The 20935-nt window shown below is 32.4% G+C and overlaps 1 protein-coding gene across 1 annotated transcript in view; it reads right to left on the reverse strand.

The window, feature by feature from the left end:
* Positions 1 to 336: 336 nt before the first annotated feature.
* LOC139701728 (zinc finger protein 107-like) overlaps positions 337 to 20935 on the reverse strand; it is a gene marked incomplete at its 3' end in the record, with an annotated part of 155051 nt that continues 134452 nt past the window's right edge. Inside the window, 2 exon segments of the mRNA XM_071601275.1 lie at positions 337 to 1487; positions 19319 to 19326. Coding sequence (XP_071457376.1) covers positions 337 to 1487; positions 19319 to 19326 — 1159 coding nt within the window.

Below are 20935 nucleotides of genomic sequence, written 5' to 3' on the forward strand. Positions count from 1 at the left end.
CCACATTCTTTACATTTGTAAGGCTTCTCTCTAGTGTGAGTTCTGCTGTGGCAAATAAAGCATATTTTTTGAGTAAAAGCTTTTCCACATTCTTTACATTTGTAGGGCTTCTCTCCAGTGAGTTCTGCTGTGGTGAATAAGGTCTATTTTTTGACCAAAAGCTTTGCCACATTCTTTATATCTGTAGAGCTTCTCTCCACTGTGATTTCTTCTGTGGCGAATAAGGTTTGATTTTTTACTAAAAGCTTTGCCACATTCTGTACATTTGCAGGGCTTCTCTCCAGTGTGAGTTCTCCTGTGGCAAATAAGGTGTGATTTTCGACCAAAAGCTTTGCCACAATCTTTACATTTGTAGGGCTTCTCTCCAGTGTGAGTTCTCCTGTGGGAAATAAGGTTTGATTTGTGACCAAAAGCTTTGCCACAATCTTTACATTTGTAGGGCTTCTCTCCAGTGTGAGTTCTTCTATGGTAAATAAGGTCTGATTTTTGACCAAAAGCTTTGCCACAATCTTTACATTTGTAGGGCTTCTCTCCAGTGTGAGTTCTGCTGTGGTAAATAAGGTTTGATTTTTGACCAAAAGCTTTGTCACATTCGTTACATTTGTAGGGCTTCTCTCCAGTGTGAGTTCTCCTGTGGGAAATAAGGTTTGATTTGTGACCAAAAGCTTTGCCACAATCTGTACATTTGTAGGGCTTCTCTCCAGTGTGAGTTCTTCTATGGTAAATAAGGTCTGATTTTCGACCAAAAGCTTTGCCACAATCTTTACATTTGTAGGGCTTCTCTCCAGTGTGAGTTCTGCTGTGGTAAATAAGGTTTGATTTTTGACCAAAAGCTTTGCCACATTGGTTACATTTGTAGGGCTTCTCTCCAGTGTGAGTTCTCCTGTGGGAAATAAGGTTTGATTTGTGACCAAAAGCTTTGCCACAATCTGTACATTTGTAGGGCTTCTCTCCAGTGTGAGTTCTTCTATGGTAAATAAGGTCTGATTTTTGACCAAAAGCTTTGCCACAATCTTTACATTTGTAGGGCTTCTCTCCAGTGTGAGTTCTCCTGTGGTAAATAAGGTTTGATTTTTGACCAAAAGCTTTGCCACAATCTTTACGTTTGTAGGGCTTCTCTCCAGTGTGAGTTCTGCTGTGGGAAATAAGGTTTGATTTTTGACCAAAAGCTTTGTCACATTCGTTACATTTGTAGGGCTTCTCTCCAGTGTGAGTTCTGATGTGGCGAATAAGGTCTGATTTTTGACCAAAAGCTTTGCCACAATCTTTACATTTGTAGAGCTTCTCTCCAGTGTGAGTTCTGATGTGGCGAATAAGGTCTGATTTTTGACCAAAAGCTTTGCCACAATCTTTACATTTGTAGGGCTTCTCTCCAGTGTGAGTTCTGATGTGGCGAATAAGGTCTGATTTTTTACCAAAAGCTTTGCAACATTCTTTACATTTGTAGGGCTTCTCTCCATTGTAGGTTCCTCTGTGGTAAATAAGACCTTTTTTTTTACTAAAAGCTTTGCAACATTCTTTATGTTTGTAGGGCTTCTCTCCACTATGAATTCTCTGGTGATGAACAAGGCCTGATTTTTCATATGATTTCTGGTATTCACTCTCACTTGTAGTTCTCCATATTTTCTTTTGTGGGAAATAGTCAAGATCACAACTTCTATATTTTGCACTTATCACTTCATGAAATATATGTTTTAGGGCCTTTTCTGGTGAATATTCTTGGATATGATTAGGAGTCATGGCTGAATAAACAAAAATAAAAAAAAACAATACCTATTAGACTGGGATAAATATATTTTACATACATAACATGAAATTAAGGTAAAATAAGTACATCAGGAGTGTAGCAGATTAGTAAGTCCAAAGTCACCATAAATTCAAAAAAATATATATGTATATTACTTCAAAAAAAGGAAAGAAAAAATTACCTTGAGAATAGTATCCAAGTTCTTGTAGAGACCACAGTATCCAAGAGGAGTACATCATTAAGAAGAGTAATATAATAAAGTGTAGAAAAGTATCATTAACAGCCTTTGTCCTCCATAAGATAGTATTGTGTATTTGGGAAATATCTACCAGCTACCTTCACTTTCAGTAGAATAAGAGAAATGTAAACATATACAAACATTTATGTTTTTTTCAAAGAGTGTCCAAAAATGGTTTTTGTCTACCATGACATAGAGACATGAAAATAACTAGTAGATTTTGAGTGATAATACCATAAATATTCAACAAGGGTAAAGAAGCAATGGACTCTTAAAAAGAAATATGAACAAAAAATTTACTAAGAAATATATACATATATGTCTATAAAATTTTTCATAAAAACATTTTAAAATACTATAAAAACCTTGCATAGCCTATGGCCATAATATTTGGATGAATTCCACACATGACAATCAAGTATAATAAATTGATTTTTATATTTTTACATTAGTGTGATATGAGAATTTCCTTTATTGACAAATACAACTTTGTTTATTTATAAATATATCATGGTATTTTATACTATATATACAAGGTAAAATGACTAAATAGAATGAATTACCAAAATCATTATTTCATATAATTATAAATATTGTTAAGGTATTGTATTCCTTCTACTAGTATTTATGAATAACATAATGCACTCACTATGTGGTAAAATAAAACTCTTGACCCTATTATGCTCAATAAAATAAAAATATGGAGACTTTTACTATAATATCAACCATACACAAAACACAGTACCTGGTGAGCAAAATTTTGCTCACTAAATTTCTGACTTCCACATGTGAATCAAATGCTCCTACAACTTAATATCTGCCTGCCACCTTTCACTTAATTCAAAGTCCTGCATATATTTCTATAACACTTTAAGAGACAAAATATTTTATAACTAAATAATAATAGTATATAAGTACATATTTTTAAACATTTGACATTAATGGGCACACACACTGAGTCCCTAGCTTTAATACTGAGAAAAATTTTGGCACTAAACACAAAAGCAGAGGTATCTCTTCAAATTTCTGATTTAATTGTTCATGGATACATATTTAGTACTGGCAATTCTGGATCTTTAGGTCATCCAACTTTTAATGTTTCATGTGTAATGCTTGAGATTACCCCCAAAATTCTATATCACGAACTACAACACAAGTCTTCTTAAAATTGTTTGAGCCATGCTGTTTCTAAATTTCTGTGACTTCTCTCAAACATGAAGTACTTTTGCATGGCCTCCCAATTAGCAAATATTACAAGGATGCAGCACTGTTCTTGCCTATTTTTATTTATTTAAGTCTATATTTTTTCCTGAAAATGGACCATATAATCTACTGTAGGCTCCTTTAATGAACAAATAAAAAATAGTACAGCAAATATAAACAAAGAGAAGCATGGCTAAATCCAAGTTACAAAAAAAGAAAAATAAAACATTAAGAATTTAACATTAGGATACTGACATTTATGAATTACTCAAAGAACACTAAATAACTATTTTTAAAAAGTTGAGAGACTGAAATTGAAAAATATTAACATCAATGAGCACAATGTTTATGTGAATAATTCTTTACAAAAAAATGAGAGGGGCATTCCTAGTGTGAAATTTGAAATTCTACAAATATGGGAGAGGCTTATCAAGCAGTACCAAGTTTAAGACAAGTCTAAGCAACTTGTAAAATACTGTAAAAATTAAAAATCTATAGGATATATAAAGAGAAGTGGGATATATATATACACACACACTGTGTTTTGTGTAGCATTGATATTATAGTCAAAGACTCTCTCTCTCGGGGCTGGGGATGTGGCTCATGCTGTAGCACGCTCGCCTGGCATGCGTGAGGCCCAGGTTCGATCCTCAATACCACATACAAACAAAGATGTTTGTGTCTGCAGAAAAAAAAAAAAACTAAAAAATAAATATTAAAAAAAGGACTCTCCCTCCCTCTCTCTCTCCCTCCCTCTCTCTCTCTCTCTCTCTCTCTCTCTCTCTCTTGCTCTCTCTCTCTCTCCATATATATATATGAAGTGTGAAAAGAATCTAAGCATGCCATATTAAAAAAGACAATGATCCAGAAATTAAATCACTAATCAAAATTTAAAAAATTAAAAATATAAAAAATTGCAAAGTAGAAGTATAATGATTTATTCACTTCAAAATATTTATGATTACTAATGCATTATTGCAAAACACAAAACAAAAGAAAAAAAAATTACTAACAGAATTGAATCTAAAAAAGAAAATGTCAAGTCAGTTCCAGCAGAGAGCATGGAAAATAACCAAGCATGATCTGCTCCTAGAGGCCCTATTTGTTTAAAGATGGATAATGCTCCTGCCTTTACATCTCATCCTTTTGCACAATTTTTAATCAATGAGATGTAGTTTTAAATCATGAAATTTCTCATAATTCTTTTGGACGAGCTTTTGTTGAGTGAGCAAATTGTATCCTAATACTTGCCTTTTAAAACAGAAACAAACAAAGATCTAGCCTCTCTTATATTAATATGCATTAAATATTGTTTTATTTACAGTTAATTAGCTCAATATACAACATAAAGTTAATCCTCAATTGGTCATCTGCATTGAATAGACATTTTATTCTCAAACAGCCATTACCAATATAATTATGTAATATATGAGGTTCCACCTGACCAGCATGACAAGATCCTATGCCTTTGATTAGGTGGTGAAAAGCAAAGACTGCTACACTTATGCCAACATGTCCTGTTTGGACTCTAGCTTCATGCTTGAAAAATAGCAATTATAAATGTACATCAGGGACTTCACAAGCTGATTTCTAAGTTTTATTTAACCCTGGAAGATAAGAGTTCATCCAAACAAGAGAATAATCATTCTCCTCAAAAAGGAGAAACATTAAAAGAGGACCCCAAAATACTTGAATTCTAGTTACTTGGGGAGATATAAAACCAATAACAGCCTCAGCTCAAGAGGTGTTGGCTAAAATGGGGTTAGAATGTACTCCAGATAACTTTGTTACAGCTTTGATTGCTAAACTCACACAAAACTCTGTAAATGCTTTGGTCTTAATAACAATTTTGCTCTGTTTTTGTACATCAGCTCTGGGAAATTCAGTCCTGTCAGATCCTGGACTTCTAGAACCCATTACAATATCTTGACTCACTTGCATAAAATTGTTATATACCTGCAAAAATGTCTCATGGTATTCATTGTTGTCTTAGCAGAATAATGTGTCCTTACCATCCACATAGTATTTAATAGGTCACCATCCTGTGAAATTTATTCATAAAAGATCTATTTCTCTTGATAAAAACTGTAATGATTCAGTGAAGCTTCTCTCTAAGGCAGAATTTAACGCTTTGACATTCTCCTTGGTGGGTTTACCTGGACTAGCTCTACCGGCTTATAAAACTACTATGAAACTTGCCTATGCTATCATAAACAGTATTAGTCATGCCTCCATGGATGTAAATATGCTTAATGAAGAACACAAAAAACATTGTCAAGCCATACTTGACAATCATGCTGCAATTGGTTGTCTGTTATTGTTACATCATAAAGGATATCAGTAGCTTAATACCATGTGTTCCTTCAATTTAAATTATAATAGTAATTTTATTTCAAAAGACTTAGATTACCTTAAAGATATCATTAATAAGGTTGAACAAGATGATGGATTTTGGACTTGTTGGATTGGTTAGCTTCATGTATACTCAATTTCATCTGGGTCAAAAATATTCATAGGTGGATGTTTACTGATGTTGGAACTTGATGTTTTCTATGCCTGCCCTATTTTTTGCCCCCACCAGCATTAAGGAGATAAGTAATATTATTTATTCAAAAGGCCTTTAAAAAGAGGGGAGATATTAGGTATCCTGACCTTGGAATAGACAGGAAAGTGTGGGGGTGATTGTAACTGGCACCCTGAGTCCCACAATTGTAATTCCCAGCAGTTTCTCCCTGAAGCTACTAAGACAACTCTACAGGTGCACTATCTAGTTTCTGTGGTAATGCACTTAGGGAGAAGGGGCTCTATATTTGTATTAGCTGTACCTAATCTTGGTTAGCTAGCACTTGGGGTTAAAGAAACACTGGGTTAGAATGTAGTCATGGTATCAGAAGCTATGTAATTTTGGGGTAATATATGTGCAGCTGTTAAGAGGGGTGGCCAGTTTTTTCTTTTTTCCTTTTCACTGTATGTGTGTGTCTCTCTCTTCTGTTTGTCCCTTTAAAGGTTTCCTCACAAGAAGATTTGAAACAGATCATGCTGGCCCTCACAACAAAAGGTAAGTTTTGATGGTTAATCTGAATAAACTGGGACATCACTAAAGAAGAAAACAGAGAACAACAAGGAATTTGAAAATGTGATAAATATAGGGCAGTACGTGTTCAATGATTACAATCAAAATAAATAAACCTAAGCTTCTGAAAATTTCTTCTGAAAGATAACTACTCTTTCAACATTTTTTAGTTTTGTTTTCTCCTTGACATTTGAATGACTCAACTGTGCCCCTGCTATGTGTAGTCTACAATAGTTTACATCACTAAATTATACTAGGTACTGCTTATCTAAAGTGAAGGATGTGTAACACACCAAGACAGAGACATATTAAAGAGTAAAATCTTATATATATATATATATATATATATATATATATAGAGAGAGAGAGAGAGAGAGAGAGAGAGAGAGAGAGATCTGTACTAAAAATGCCCTTTTTCTTTGAAACATAAATCTGAAACTCATTTTTTTAGAGAAGTTCCCAGAAGATACTCTGCAACAGAAGTAAATTAAATAATAATTAGTAATTAATAATTTTAAAGGGAAATTAAACTTACCCAGGAAGGCCAAGTTTCTATAGTTCTCTAGCATCACATCTCTATATAAATTTTTCTGAGCAGGCTGAAGGCATTCCCACTCCTCTTCAGTAAAATCAATAGCTATATCCATAAATGTTAACAGTTCCTAAAATAAGAATAGGTAAATAAATAACACATTGACTACAGGAATATTTGCACAGTCTGTAATGTAATTACAGTTGAAATTAGAGTTAGTAGACTATCATGTAGGTAGTGTTTTGTAACACGATGATACTATTATCTACTTCTGCAGAAAAAGTGATTGAATTTCAAAAAAGTATACATACTCCACATTTATGAAACACAATATAAAACTCAGGCATTATCACAAAAATATATATTTTGTAATTTTTTATATCTTGATCTAAATTATATATATACTTTTCAGATGAGAAAATCATGGTAATTAAGAAAGGGAATCCTCAAATTTTAATTGTACAACCACTAATCAGAGATTTACTAATGTGTAGAATCTTATTTGTTATTTCTCTGATAGAGCTGGCTATTCTGAATGTGTAGTGAGATCTCTAGTAATTCCAATATCAATGGTATAAGAGAAATTTTGAAATGTAACAAGGTAGACAGACCACTAAATGGAAATATTTAATAGTTTATTTAAGTTCAAACATTTTATTGTTTTTATGTATGTTATTAATATTTAGAAAAGCAACAACAATCCTGTTTAAATTTTCCTTTTTATAATTTTAACATTTTTTAACATACAAAATTTTATATATATATATATATATATATATATATATATACAAACTTTGATCGATGTTTATATTGTATGATATTTATAATAGAATATACATATAGCTCTTCAAACAAATATAATTTCTTTTTTTTTTTTTTTCATTTTATTGGTTCTTTCTAATTCTACCTGACAGTAAAATCGATTTTATGGTACTATGCAAGCATTGGATATATCTTATCCTGAATAAAATTCTGTTCTTGTTGGTGGCTATGATGATAGGATTCACTTACAGATATATATCTTTTATATTTCTATCCTGTCCCTTTTTTTTATTTATTTATTTATTTATTTATTTATTTTTGTTTACCATTGTGCAATCTACTGATCTTCTTTTTTTCCCCTTCCCTACTTTATGAGCTTTAGATTTCACATATCAGCAATAACTTTCAACTTTTGGTTTTATAGAAATGGTTTGTTTCACTTAGCATAAAATCTCCAGATTTATCCATTTCCTGGCAAATGTCCTAAAGTCATTCTTCTTTATGGCCGATTCATAGTTTATTGTGTATATAAGGAACAGTTTTTTATCCTGTCATCATTGAATGGACCCATTCATCATTGAATGGTTGGTTTTATAGCTTAGCTATTGTGAATTGTGCTGCTATAAACATTAATGTGGCTGTGTCAATGTAGTAGGCTGATTTTATATCCTTTGGGCATATACAGTGCAGTCAAAAAACTGGGTAAAATTGTGGTTCTATTTCTTTAACAATATCCATACAGGTTATTATGTTTCACTTAGACCTCCATACAGCTGGAAAAACTGGAATTCATCTATACGTGAGGTGAAAATAAAACATACAAAAAAATTAGTAAGCAATTAAATGACTAGAATTTATTATCAAATCATCCATCCCAATAAAAAGTACAATTTAAAAACTAAAAGTAAAGAAAGTCTTAAGCAAAAAAGCAAAATTAGAAACTATTAAAGATAAACATAACAAAGAGTTACCAGTATAAATATTGGTGCTTTTAAAAAGCAAATGAGCCCAGTCTAGTAATGGACAACTGTAGTTCCAGTGACTGAGGAGGATAAGAAAAAAGGATCATAAATTCTAAGAAAATATTATATATAATATTGTCTTATATATATTTTATTGAACAACTTAGTGAGACACTTAGCAACTCAGCAATACTCTCTCTCTAAATAAAATATAAAATAGGACTGAGGATGTAGCTTTATTGTTAAGCACCCCTGGGTTTAATCTTCAGTACAATTTTTTTAAAAGCAGATACAATTTAAAAAGCACTAGCAAATTTGAAAATTCAACAAATAAAAATTATATCAATTATACAGTATATAATTGCAAATATAGGCATATATAATGATTTCTCACTTTATGGAAATACACTCTGGAAAATTTATCCTAAGAATCTTCTGCAATTTTCCAATTCTCTGAGTGCAATGACAGAATCTAGATGGTATAAACTAGTACATGGATAAGATATTTGCTAGATACATGGTTGTACATAAAGTCTACTGCTGACCAAAATACCATGATGCCACATGATTGACGTTATGAAGTAAAATCAACCAGAGTAAACCTCATAATAAAATAAATGGTGGAACTACAGAAAACACCAACAACGAAACTCTTAAAACATGCTAGGATGTTGGGAAAAGAGTGTGATAATAAAATGCTATTTTATCCCTTCACTCATAAAACATAACAGCATATTTTGACACATTAAATGCTGAATATAAGTTATTAATAAATAATACTGAAATATATAAGAAAGTACAAAGCTCAAAAATGTACATACAAAAGATAGGGTTCATATGGTGGTGCACACCTGAAATATCTACTATTCTGGAGTCTAAGGCATGAAGTTCAAAATTTAAGGCCAACTGAAGAAATTGAGCAAACTCCATCTGGAAATAAAGTTTAAAACACAACTGAGAATATGCTCAGCATTAAGACACGTTGGTTGAATCCCTAATATCACAATAGATAAAAAATAGTTTTTTTTTCTGTTTTCAAAATTATACAATTTAATAGACTTAAACTTATGAATTACAAAATATTAATACAAAAAAATCTATTCATCAAATGATTACATTAAAAGCTGCAAAACTGACAAGGTAAAAAACCCTAATTTCCTCACATATAATCAAACACTTACAAGAAGAAGAAATACAACAGAATGCAAAAGAAAACCAGAAAATTCTTGAAGAGTCACTTTAAAAAGGATATATCTAAGTGTTCAATAATCATAAATACTCAAAATTTTTAGATATTAAGTAACATTGAATAAAATCACATCATATAGGTGAATTAAATAGTATTGATGAATATGTGGAATAAATGCATTCACAAAAAAGGAAAATAATAATTTAAGCTTTTATTATCCATTTGTAGAAACTGTTTTGTAATCATATGTATATGGTACACCCATACAGGGAACAGAGACTAAAATTACAGCAAATATACATGAGAATACAGCCACATTATTCCAGAGTTGAAACCAAGGGGCATGGTTAAAGAGGAAGAAGTAATTATTAAATTATGTAAAATGTAAATTCTAGGAGCTAGAAGGTTTTTTGTTGATGTATTATATCCAGTTTGACAAATACTATAAAATACCATGTATGTTTTATGCTGATGTCACATGAATGTTGCATTTCATATGCAAGTATGTTTACAAAAGGAATATGCAGTATTTGAGAAAATAAAAATACAGAAAAGAACATAAAAGACTCAAATATTCAACATATTTACAAAGGATAAAACTATTATAAAAATGATCATTTTTCCCAAGGTACCCTTTAATAATAACTGGTCATAATTTTACCATTCTTTACTTTTTGTTAAAGAAGACATCAAAGCAAAAACTTCTAAAATTTTCCTGGAAAGATGAATGTATATAAAATTAGACAAGTACTCTCTCATACATAAGAGCAAATGTACTAGTGATAATTACCTGACACTAATGCATGTTATAATATTACAACAATGTAGTGATTTTAAGATAAAAAAATCACAATAGAGAAAACTACATAGGGCAGTTCATATGTATGCAAATATCTTTTTATTGTTAATAATTATAAGTATATAAATCAAAACATATCGATAAAATATTTAATGTGAATGAATGCTACAATCCAACCTCAAGGTAGATGTTAGAATAAATGGCATAGATTACAAAAGCAACTTGTGTGCAGAATGTATGTGACACTGGAATTATACACAAGCATCCACCAAAGAGCAGATATAAAGAGAGATAATTTTAAAAAATAAAATAAAAATAAATAAAAGCAGAATATAAGCCTCCCTCCATTTATGGATACATCAAATAAATATATACTCCTGTTTTGAGTACTTCTAAAAACTGTAAAGGAATTAGAGGCACACAAATTGGAAAACTGAAAAAAAATATCAACCAAGAGATAAGTAGAATGCACTTGAAGATTTTTCTGATTTGAGCAATATGCAAAATTACTGGAACAAAATGCCCAAATCCAGTGTTAATATAAATAAAGGAAGATTGATTTGGGTTTGAAATATATTATTTAACTCTAAATTGCCTGTAGTTTAAATGCTAATTCATCTGTACACACAGAGGAAGGAATAAGATATAAATGAGTATTTATTCCGGGGGGGGGGGGGGGGGATAAGTGGTTTTCTATGGCCATGCAAGATCCATGGACTTTATCCCATTAGACCAGAGTGAAAGAGGTGTTAAATCTTAAGGTAACCCCTTAATCCCTTAGAGGGATTTGCCAACATTCTCTAAAAATGCAAATAGCTGATGCTGACAGTAGAACTTTTATCTAGACAGTACCAAAAAATTAACAGGGAAATATAGGCCACCACTGAAAGCCAAAGTGGCAGTTTAACACTTCCTGAGCTCTCTCACCCAGCTCACTTTACTAATAACACCAGACCTAACCAATTCTTTCTGTAAGTAATTTGTCCCAATATTAATTTTTCCATTCAATGGACTACATCTGAAACCTCAAAGCATTGAATGCACTGGTAACTGTGCAGGTGCAAATCTCCCTAGAACAAAAAGGAGTGTTTTCACATTGGTGTGCAAACATTGCAATGGGCTAAATTCTCAAATATTAGTGAAGAAAAATGGTTACAATCACAGATCCCTCTTTATTTCTAAAATAGATGCACATCATTTTTTTTCCAGTGAGCATAAGGCACACTGGAATCTAAAAAGCTTGCATCAGAATTTTAGTGGACCATCCAACTATAAAATCTTCTGCATGAACACAGCTGTTAGAATGACTACTCTCAAAAAGTGGAATGGTAAGTAGTACTCCAATTATATGAATATGGAAGAAAGAAACACTGTGCTAGACTATAAAATTAGTGAAGACATTTAAAAAAAAATGGAAGTTGAGAGTTCTCTCAGTTATTTCTTTGAGAAACTAAGCTCTCTACATTTATACTGCTCTTGAACAAGAAAAGCCCCAAGTACTGGTCTGGACTTATGAGAGGCATTAGATGTGCCAGCTGTGGGATCCTCATATTACATAGTTCTGAAACACAGTTCCAGGAAAATACCAGAGTAGGGAATGAGAATGCTCTCATATACATTCCACAAAAGAAAATCTGAGCATAAAGACACTCTGACAGGTTGTCTGCCTTTGGAGACACAAAGGAAGAATAGAAACACATGATTTTTCCAAGATCAAGTGATTCTTCTTTACTTTTCAATCATGTAAAATGCTCATAAACAACAACAACAACAAAATTTGCTTTTGATGTTTTTTCTATGGTAGTGGGGATTTGAAACAGAAGCATGTTAATTCTGGGCTACATACCCAGCCATGTTTTAAAATTTTGAGACAGGTTTTTCTAATTGTCTAATTAGTCTACCTAAGTTCCTGATATTTACCTTGAAATTGCAATCTTACTGACTTGGCCACTTGAGTCTCTGGAATTAATATGCATGTATCATTGCACCCAGAGAGAAAAAAAAAATACTTTAAAGTCTCATCTAGTTTTTGTTATAACAATTGAAAATACCATGTTCATTTGAAATACAATATGGGTAAAGTGGGTGAAGTAACTAATAATACTGCAAAAATGTAACTGATAATACTGGGAAAGGGGGAAGTTGTCATTGAACAGTAAGCTAAAATTTTATATATAAATACAACTCACAATACTGGGACATAAATTTAAAATCACACTCAGCAACTGTTTGAAGATAAAAAAATTAAAAAGTACCAGGTATGTAGCTAAGTGGTACAGTACCTCTGGCTCAATCCACAATACCACAGTCTCCAAAAAGAAGGAGAATGAATTCAGGAGGAAAGAAAATCTGAGATACCTATAGAATATCTCACCCCACTCCTGGAGGAAAAAATAGATGGTGTTGTGTTTGGGATGATCTCACTCCACTATCCACAACACAATTGGAGAAGATTCGGAAATATTGCCACAAATGTTCTCACATAGAATTTAAGGTAGGGGCTGAACATATTCTATAGGATACTATAGGACTTCCAGTGTCTACTGTTAATATATGGTCCAATTGACTGGCTAGTCAAAATTAAGGGCTGACCTTTCTCAGAAGAAGATACAGGACTGCAGAAACCAAAAATTACACCAGGGATTCTAGCCAAGCATTGCCAGTTCCCACCATAGTCAGTGCAGCCAGTTTCAACCAGACTCACCATCCAGTCTCCGGATTTCACTGCACACTCATCATTTACTGTATTTTTAGGAACACGTGTCCTCTCTATAAATCACAAAGTACCTATAAAGGAGAAAAAATCAGGTTCACTGAACATAAGTGAGGAAGCCTAGAAATGGATACCCACTCTGGCAGACTTCACACCAGATGGTCAAAACTTCTCTTTACTGAATATGTGTAGATTGAACAATGCTTATATAAGGGGTCCTGATTAGACACAACTTATGTCTTCGTATGCTCAATCTGAGCCTAGTGAGCTTTTTGAGAGTCAGGAGATAACCTCAAATCCAGAAATAAATGATGTCACAATTGTAGGGTCTTTTCTGTACATTTATTTATTTATTTATTTTTCTTTTGAGGCTCTGGGAATTGAAATCCAGATCCTCAGGCTGCAGTGACTTTAAGGTAATGTATCCTTGGAGAAGTAAAATTCAGCCAACCCAGAAAATCATTTGCATTTAAACTTGCATATGAAGCCTTTTGAATTTGTAGATTATATATGCAAATATATTATTTATTGATGGAAATAATACAGTGACAATCCTGTAAAATTTCAGTTAACTTCTCTTGTATGGAAACAGATTGAACATTAAAATTGTATGAGGTGGAAAGAATTATTTTTTTAGAATTCATATAAAAATAGTAAAATTGAATTTTATAGTATAACCCATAATTTCCACTATGAAAATTAGCATTATGTATTTAAAATATTACTAATAAAGTATATGTAGTTTTGGAACAGCACCCTCAAAACTATATCAAGACTCAAGAAAATCTCAGTTCACAGAACCATATTTGAGAGTTATGCTTTTCCTGAGTTCAGGAAGATGAAGGACTTGATCACTTCTTTTTATGCTACAGGTGAAAGATACATTTATTTTTTTAACCAATATTTCTCCTGAGATATAAAAAATAGAGAGAAACTGCCCTGAGTGAGGGCAAGGAGAGTATGGTGTGTATGTGAGTGTATGGTGTGTGTGTGTGTGTGTGTGTGTGTGTATGTTTTTCCCCAGATCTAAAGATTTGAGTATATTATTTAAATTGATTAATGGTGTATTCCTTATTTGATGCCATGGCCTTAGACCCAATGGCCTGTCTATAACATTTTCTTTTTCTTCCTAGGATGAAAGCCCCTTAAGAAAGTGGGCTTAAAATGAAGATGAATTGTGATGCTATCATGATGTCATACACCTATAATCCCAGGTAGGGGATTTGAAATTTTGCTTCTTTAAAAATATTACTAAAGCACAAGAAATAGAAACAAGAGTCACTAGATGGGATGAATTCAAACTGAAAACATTCTTCTCGGCAAAAGAAACAATCAGTGAGGCAAAAAGTGATAACACAGAGTAGGAGCAAATTTTTACCACATGCACATCAAATAGAAACCTAATTTCCAGGATATATAAAGAACTTAAAAAACTTAATACCAAAAAACAAATTTCCCAATCATTAAATGAAATGGGCTAAGGAACTGAAGAGAAACACTTCTTAGAATATAAACAATCAATCAATCAATAAAAAAAATGTTCAACATCTCTAGCAATTAAAGAATTGCAAATCAAAACTACTCCAAAATTTAATCTTACTCCAATAAGAATGGCAATTATTAAAAATACAAGCAAAAATATATGTTGGTGAGGGTGTGAGGAAAAAGGCCCACTGTTACACTGTTGGTAGGACTCTAAATTGGTGACACCAATCTGGAGAAGAATAAGGATATTCCTTAGAAAACATGGAAAGAAACCAAAATTTACCCAGCTATCCCAATCCTCAGTTTAGACCAACAAGAGCTAAAAACAGCATAATACAGAGGCATATCCACATCAATGTTCATAGCAAAACAATTAACAATATGTAAACTATAGAACCAATCTATATGCTCTTCAATAGATGAATGGATAAAGAAAATATGGTCTATTTACACAGCAGAATATTACTGAGCATTAAAAGAGAATAAAATTATGGAATTGGGAAGTAAATGGATGGAGTTGGAGAATATCATGTTAAGGCAAGTAAGCCAATCCTCCTAAACCAAAGACCTAATGTTTCCTCTGCTAAGTGGATGGTGATCCACAACGAGAGAAGTGGGAGGTAGCATGGAAGAAATGAAGAAACTTTGAATAAAACAAAGGGGAGGGAGGTGATGGGAGATGTATAGAGGTAGGTTAGATGGTGGAATGAGATGAAAATCTTGTACACAAAATAGAGTTACATGGGTTTTGTAACTATACTTTCTGTACAACAAGAGAAACAAAATTTTGTGCTCCATTTGTGTGCTATGAAGTGAAATGCATTCTGCTCTATTAGCAAGTTAGAACAATTTAATAAATTAATTAATTTTTAAAAATTCAGGAAAGAGACTTGCCTTTCCCTAGATCTATATATAAACATATATATGCGCATATATATATATATATATATATATATATATATATATATATATTCTATATATAACATGCACATATTTAATGTATATAATTTATGAACAAATTTTTTTCATATTTCTATCGATTTTTTTAAAGAAATGACAACAGAAGCATTACAATTCTTTTTTCATGTATAGAACACAATTTTTCATATCTCTGGTGGTATATAAAGTATGGTGATACAAATTTGTGTCTTCGTACATGTACTTTTGATGATGGTCTCTATCACATTCCACCATTTCTGCTAATCCCCTGCCCCTTTCTTTTCCTCCCACCCCTCTTCTTTATTGAGAATCCATCTATTACTCTCATGATCCCCCTCCATACCCAATTATGAGTCAGGCTCCTTATATTTGGTACTTTTTTTTTTTTTTTTGGAATTGGCTAGCATCACTTAGCATTATCTTCTCCAATGCTATCCATTTACCTGCAAATGCCAGATATGATTATATACCTAGAAGACTCAAAAAGCTCCACCAGAAAACTTCTAGAACTAGTAAATAAATTTAGCAAAGTAGCAGGATATAAAATCAACACCCATAAATCAAAGGCATTTCTGTATATCAGTGAAAAATCTTCTGAGAAATAAATGAAGATAACTACCCTATTTACAATAACTTCAAAAAAATAAGATACTTGGGAAGTAACTTAATGAAAAAGGTGAAAGATCTACACAAGAAAAACTACAGAACCCTAAAGAAAAAAATCAAAAAAGACCTTAGAAAATGGAAAGATCTACCTTGATCATGAATAGGCAGAATTAATATTATCAAAATGACAATGCTACCAAGGCACTATACAGATTTACTGCAATTCTGATCAAAATCCTAATGGCATTCCTCATAGAAATAGAAAAAGCAACCATGAAATTTATCTGAATAAATAAGATACCAAGAATAGCTAAAGTAATCCTTAGCAGAAAGAGTGAAGCAGATGGCATCACTATACCAGACCTTAAACCATACTACAGAGCAATGGTAACAAAAACAGCATTGCATTTGAAAAAAAAAAAAAAAAAAGCAGACTGCAGACGAATGGTACAGAATAGAGGTCACAGAGAATAACCCACAAAATTATTGTTATTATATATTAGACAAAGGTGTCAAAACATGCACTGGAGAAAAGGTAGCCTCTTCAGCAAAACACTATCTCTCACCATGCACAAAACTCAACTCCAAGTGTATCAAGAACCTAGGAATTAAACCAGATACTCTGTGTCCAATGGAATAAAATACAGGCTCTAATCTTAATCATGTGGGATTAAGCCCCAATTTCTTTAATAAGACATTGATAGCACCAGAATTAAAACGAATAATCAATAAATGGGATGGAATCAAACTAAAAAGTTTATTCTCAGCAAAAGAAACAATCTGTGAGGTGAAGACATCCCCACATATCAGATACAGCACTAATCTCTAGGGTACATAAAGAACTCAAAAAACTAAGCAAATAATAATAATAGTGATGATGATGATGATAACCCAATCAATAAATGGACCAAGGATCTGAACAGAGAGTTCTTAGAAGAGAATATACAATCAATCAACATTTTTTTTATATACCTGATTGGTTATGGTCCTCCCTTTTCAGGACCAAGAACAGTTCTGGGTCAGTTTCTAAGGAAGGGAAACACGAGCAAGAATTATTCTCAACTCTCCTTTATAAATTATCAAATACAATTATCTATGTCATTTTCTAAACATAGCTGGACATGGGAAATATAGGTTTGGAGCAGAGAACATTTTTATTAGAAACAAAGTGTAAAAGAAAGAAAAAAAAAACATAATTATTTATACCACATTGAACCAAAGAGAAACGGAACCTGTAATTCAGAAAAGAAAGATTCAAACTTTTATACCTGGGAATGTGGATGACATGAATGCCTAAAGTGAAAAGGTTATTACAAGCTTTTGAAAGAAAATTCATGTGAGTGGCAGATAATGGTTAACAAAATAGAATCTGCACAGTGTATTCCAGGGGCTTTGTCAGCTGTGCACTACAGAACATTCAGGTATTCATATCCTCCATGAAGAGCATTATTCATTTGTGCCCTCTAAAATTATTCCCATACAGATGAAACATCCTGGGTATCGGGATACTAAATGGCAATTCAGCAGCCCACAGAAAACTACCCAGAGACAGAACTGTATGAAATTTCTTCAAAGACCATCAGTGTATTGTTAACTCCTGACACAGGGATGTCAGTCTGGGGAAATATTATTTTCTCTCCATTTTGAAGAGAGTGCATTGATAATACATTTCAGGGGCAACATAAATACTTTTTTTCTTTCATGTTAAGAAACTCTTCAGAAACAAAGCTCACAAGACAGATTTCTTATGCCTGGAGATTACAAAAAAAAAAAAAAAAAAAAAAAAAAAAGAAAAAACATCAGTGGCCCTGAGTGACTCAGTAAGGAAATAAATCTAAAAGGCTTATTAGAAACTTAAAAGCTAAAAAGTAACTATTTCTAAAAATAAATATGTTCACTAGTTGCTATCTACACAACATGTCATTAAGTAAACAACAAATTATGTATGAATATTTCTAGGATTGGCCAAATTTTATTCCACATGATTTTATATTAAAACCCAAAATCCAGATAATAGAATTCATGATTCACTGCCAAAATATTACAGAAAAAAATATTTTTAAGGAGTGGATGTTTAGTAAGTATGCCATTTAACAATTTTATTACCATATGATTTTAAAGAAATTTATTCATTTTCCTGCAGTCAGAGTGTAGAGAAATTACTTATTTATTTTTCCTGTTACTACATACAGATACAGATAGAAAGATAATCCCATGAATCCACTTTAAATAACCTACCCTTACAATCATACAAAAAACCTATAATAAATTATGAGTAAAGAAAAAAGTCAATTTTAAAAAATAATTTAAACCTTTTTCTTTTTTTTTGAAATCAATCTCTAGCTGCATTTTTGGATCCATTTCTCATCTTGTAAGCCAAAAATATATACAAGCCAGAAGTTTGAACTTCAAATTTATACATGAGATATGTTTATTAACTATAAAAATTCAAAATCTTTAGAAAGTTAAGAAATACAAAATAAAAACCCATCATGGGAAAAATTAATTAATATTGATGAACATTTAAAAAAATAATAATCATTAACTCAAAAGGAGTTTAAATTAGTATCTATTTGTGGAAACTATTTTGCTATTGAATATACATGATACTCCCCATCATAGAGACTTACTGAAAATAGAGCATATGTGATCATGATAACATGTAAGTATGCAATGGTACTCACCCAAACACTTGAAGCCCAAGGACATGGCTCAATACAATATACATCTTGGAAGAGATAAATAATAATCTGTAGGAAAAATGGTCACTGGGGCCAGTCACATTTCATAATATATCCAGTTTAAAAAAGAGCATAAAACACTATGTATAAATTTTACATAGGTGCCTTATGCAAGTGGTATTTCACATGTGTAAATTTTTAGAAACAAAATATGTAGAACTTATGAGAAAATAAAAGTCACAAAAAGCAAATAAAAGACTGAATTATACATCCCATGTAAATAATAAAACTCATCATTAGAAAGGTGATAATTTTCCGCCAAATTAACCAACAATATATCTCACCAAAACTGCTATGTAGAAATATGAATATATCACAGTGAAGTCTACTTTTATGTGTATTCTATAAAGCAATAATTAAAAAAAAAAACTATAAATAAATATACGATAGAAAAAAAGTAGGAGAATAGGGAAAGGGGAACTACTGGATACTGAAGGGGAGCAAATTATATTTCATGTTTTATGGTTATGTCAAAATAAACCTGACTATTAAATACAATAATAATGCAATAATAAAAAATCATCAAGCTTTACTTTAAATGAAGTAAGAAACCAAAGCATAAATTTTTAAAATTCATCTACAAAGTTATATGTAACTTTAGCCAAAAACCTTTTCAATTATAAGAGCAAAAAAGAACTTATCATGGCCTACTATTCATATATATTGTGAAAATATAATATTACAATAATAAAGAATCACAATATAAATAAGATCCCCATATGAATACATATGTATGTAAAAACAGTATGCTTTATTGCAATAGCAAATTATAGATAAATCAAACCATAACAAAAATCATCTCAGCAACTTAGCTAGGGCCTTTCTCAAAATAAATTTAAACCTGTTAGGGCTGTTTACAGGTGAAGAGTCCCTGCTTCCCCAATGCTGAAGTATAACACCAGAGAAGTGCGCCAAGGCATGTTTAGAGTGGAAAGTAGAAGCTTTATTAAAGAAGAGTAGAAAAGACTTCTCCCCAGAAGAAAAAGGGGACCAAAGATGTAGAATCCATGAAAGGGATTTTTTTAAACTAAGGTCTTTTTAGATTTTTTATAGCTAAGGTCTTCCTTCAGCTATCCCACATTCCTGTCGCATTGCTGTCCTTTGTTCTGTTATCTTGCAGTGTTGGAATGTAGGTGGGAAGACCCAAAGTGTGGAGGACAGGTGGGCTGAAAGATTATTCTGGGCAGGAAGGGCTTTTGGATTAGCATCTCCATGTTTGCTGTGAGCTGCTTCATTAAAATTTCCTTGGGATGCGATCAGGGCCTTGGGGACATTTCCAATTCCCCTTATCCTGGACTCCATCCTCAATATGGTGTTCATTCTTGATTTTACTGGATATTAGACCCAATTTACCTAAGTACACTAACTATCTATCTGTAAATATGGCTCCACTACCAAGGATATGGCTAAGTAGTACAGTATCCCTGAGTTCACCTAACTTTAACAAAATAATAATAATGAAGAAAGTAAAAATAAAAGAATGTCAAAATGAAAATTAGCTAGCTAAAAGGGAAATTAGGTACCCCAAAATGACAGCTCCTTTCCTACAAGAAAATGGACCTTGGAGATTTTATTCTGATAATTATTCCACCTGTAAATCCCCAGCATCTGGTAAGACACTGGGCTGCAGGAACACACCTGCCACATAGTATTTTATGCAGAAGCTGAGGATGCCCTTTGAGCATAGGAAGGCAGCAAAGAGTCTCTGCCACTGACATGTTCCCCACCTGTTTGGCCAGTAGGACTGAGGACATAGTGGCCCAGTGGAGGAGTTAAGCCTGCAGACTCCAGAGACTGCCCAGAGTCCGAATCTGCTAGCTCCTGTTTTCAACACAGCCAGTCTTGTGTTTCCAATAGTTTTCCTCCCCAAGCCTCCCTTGCTAGGCCAATGCACACTCACCATTTCCTGGTTCTCAGGAGTAGGGTTACTTGGGATCCTCAGTTCC

The sequence above is a fragment of the Marmota flaviventris genome, chromosome 14 (genome assembly GCF_047511675.1).
Source record: "Marmota flaviventris isolate mMarFla1 chromosome 14, mMarFla1.hap1, whole genome shotgun sequence".
Classification (NCBI taxonomy): domain Eukaryota; kingdom Metazoa; phylum Chordata; class Mammalia; order Rodentia; family Sciuridae; genus Marmota; species Marmota flaviventris.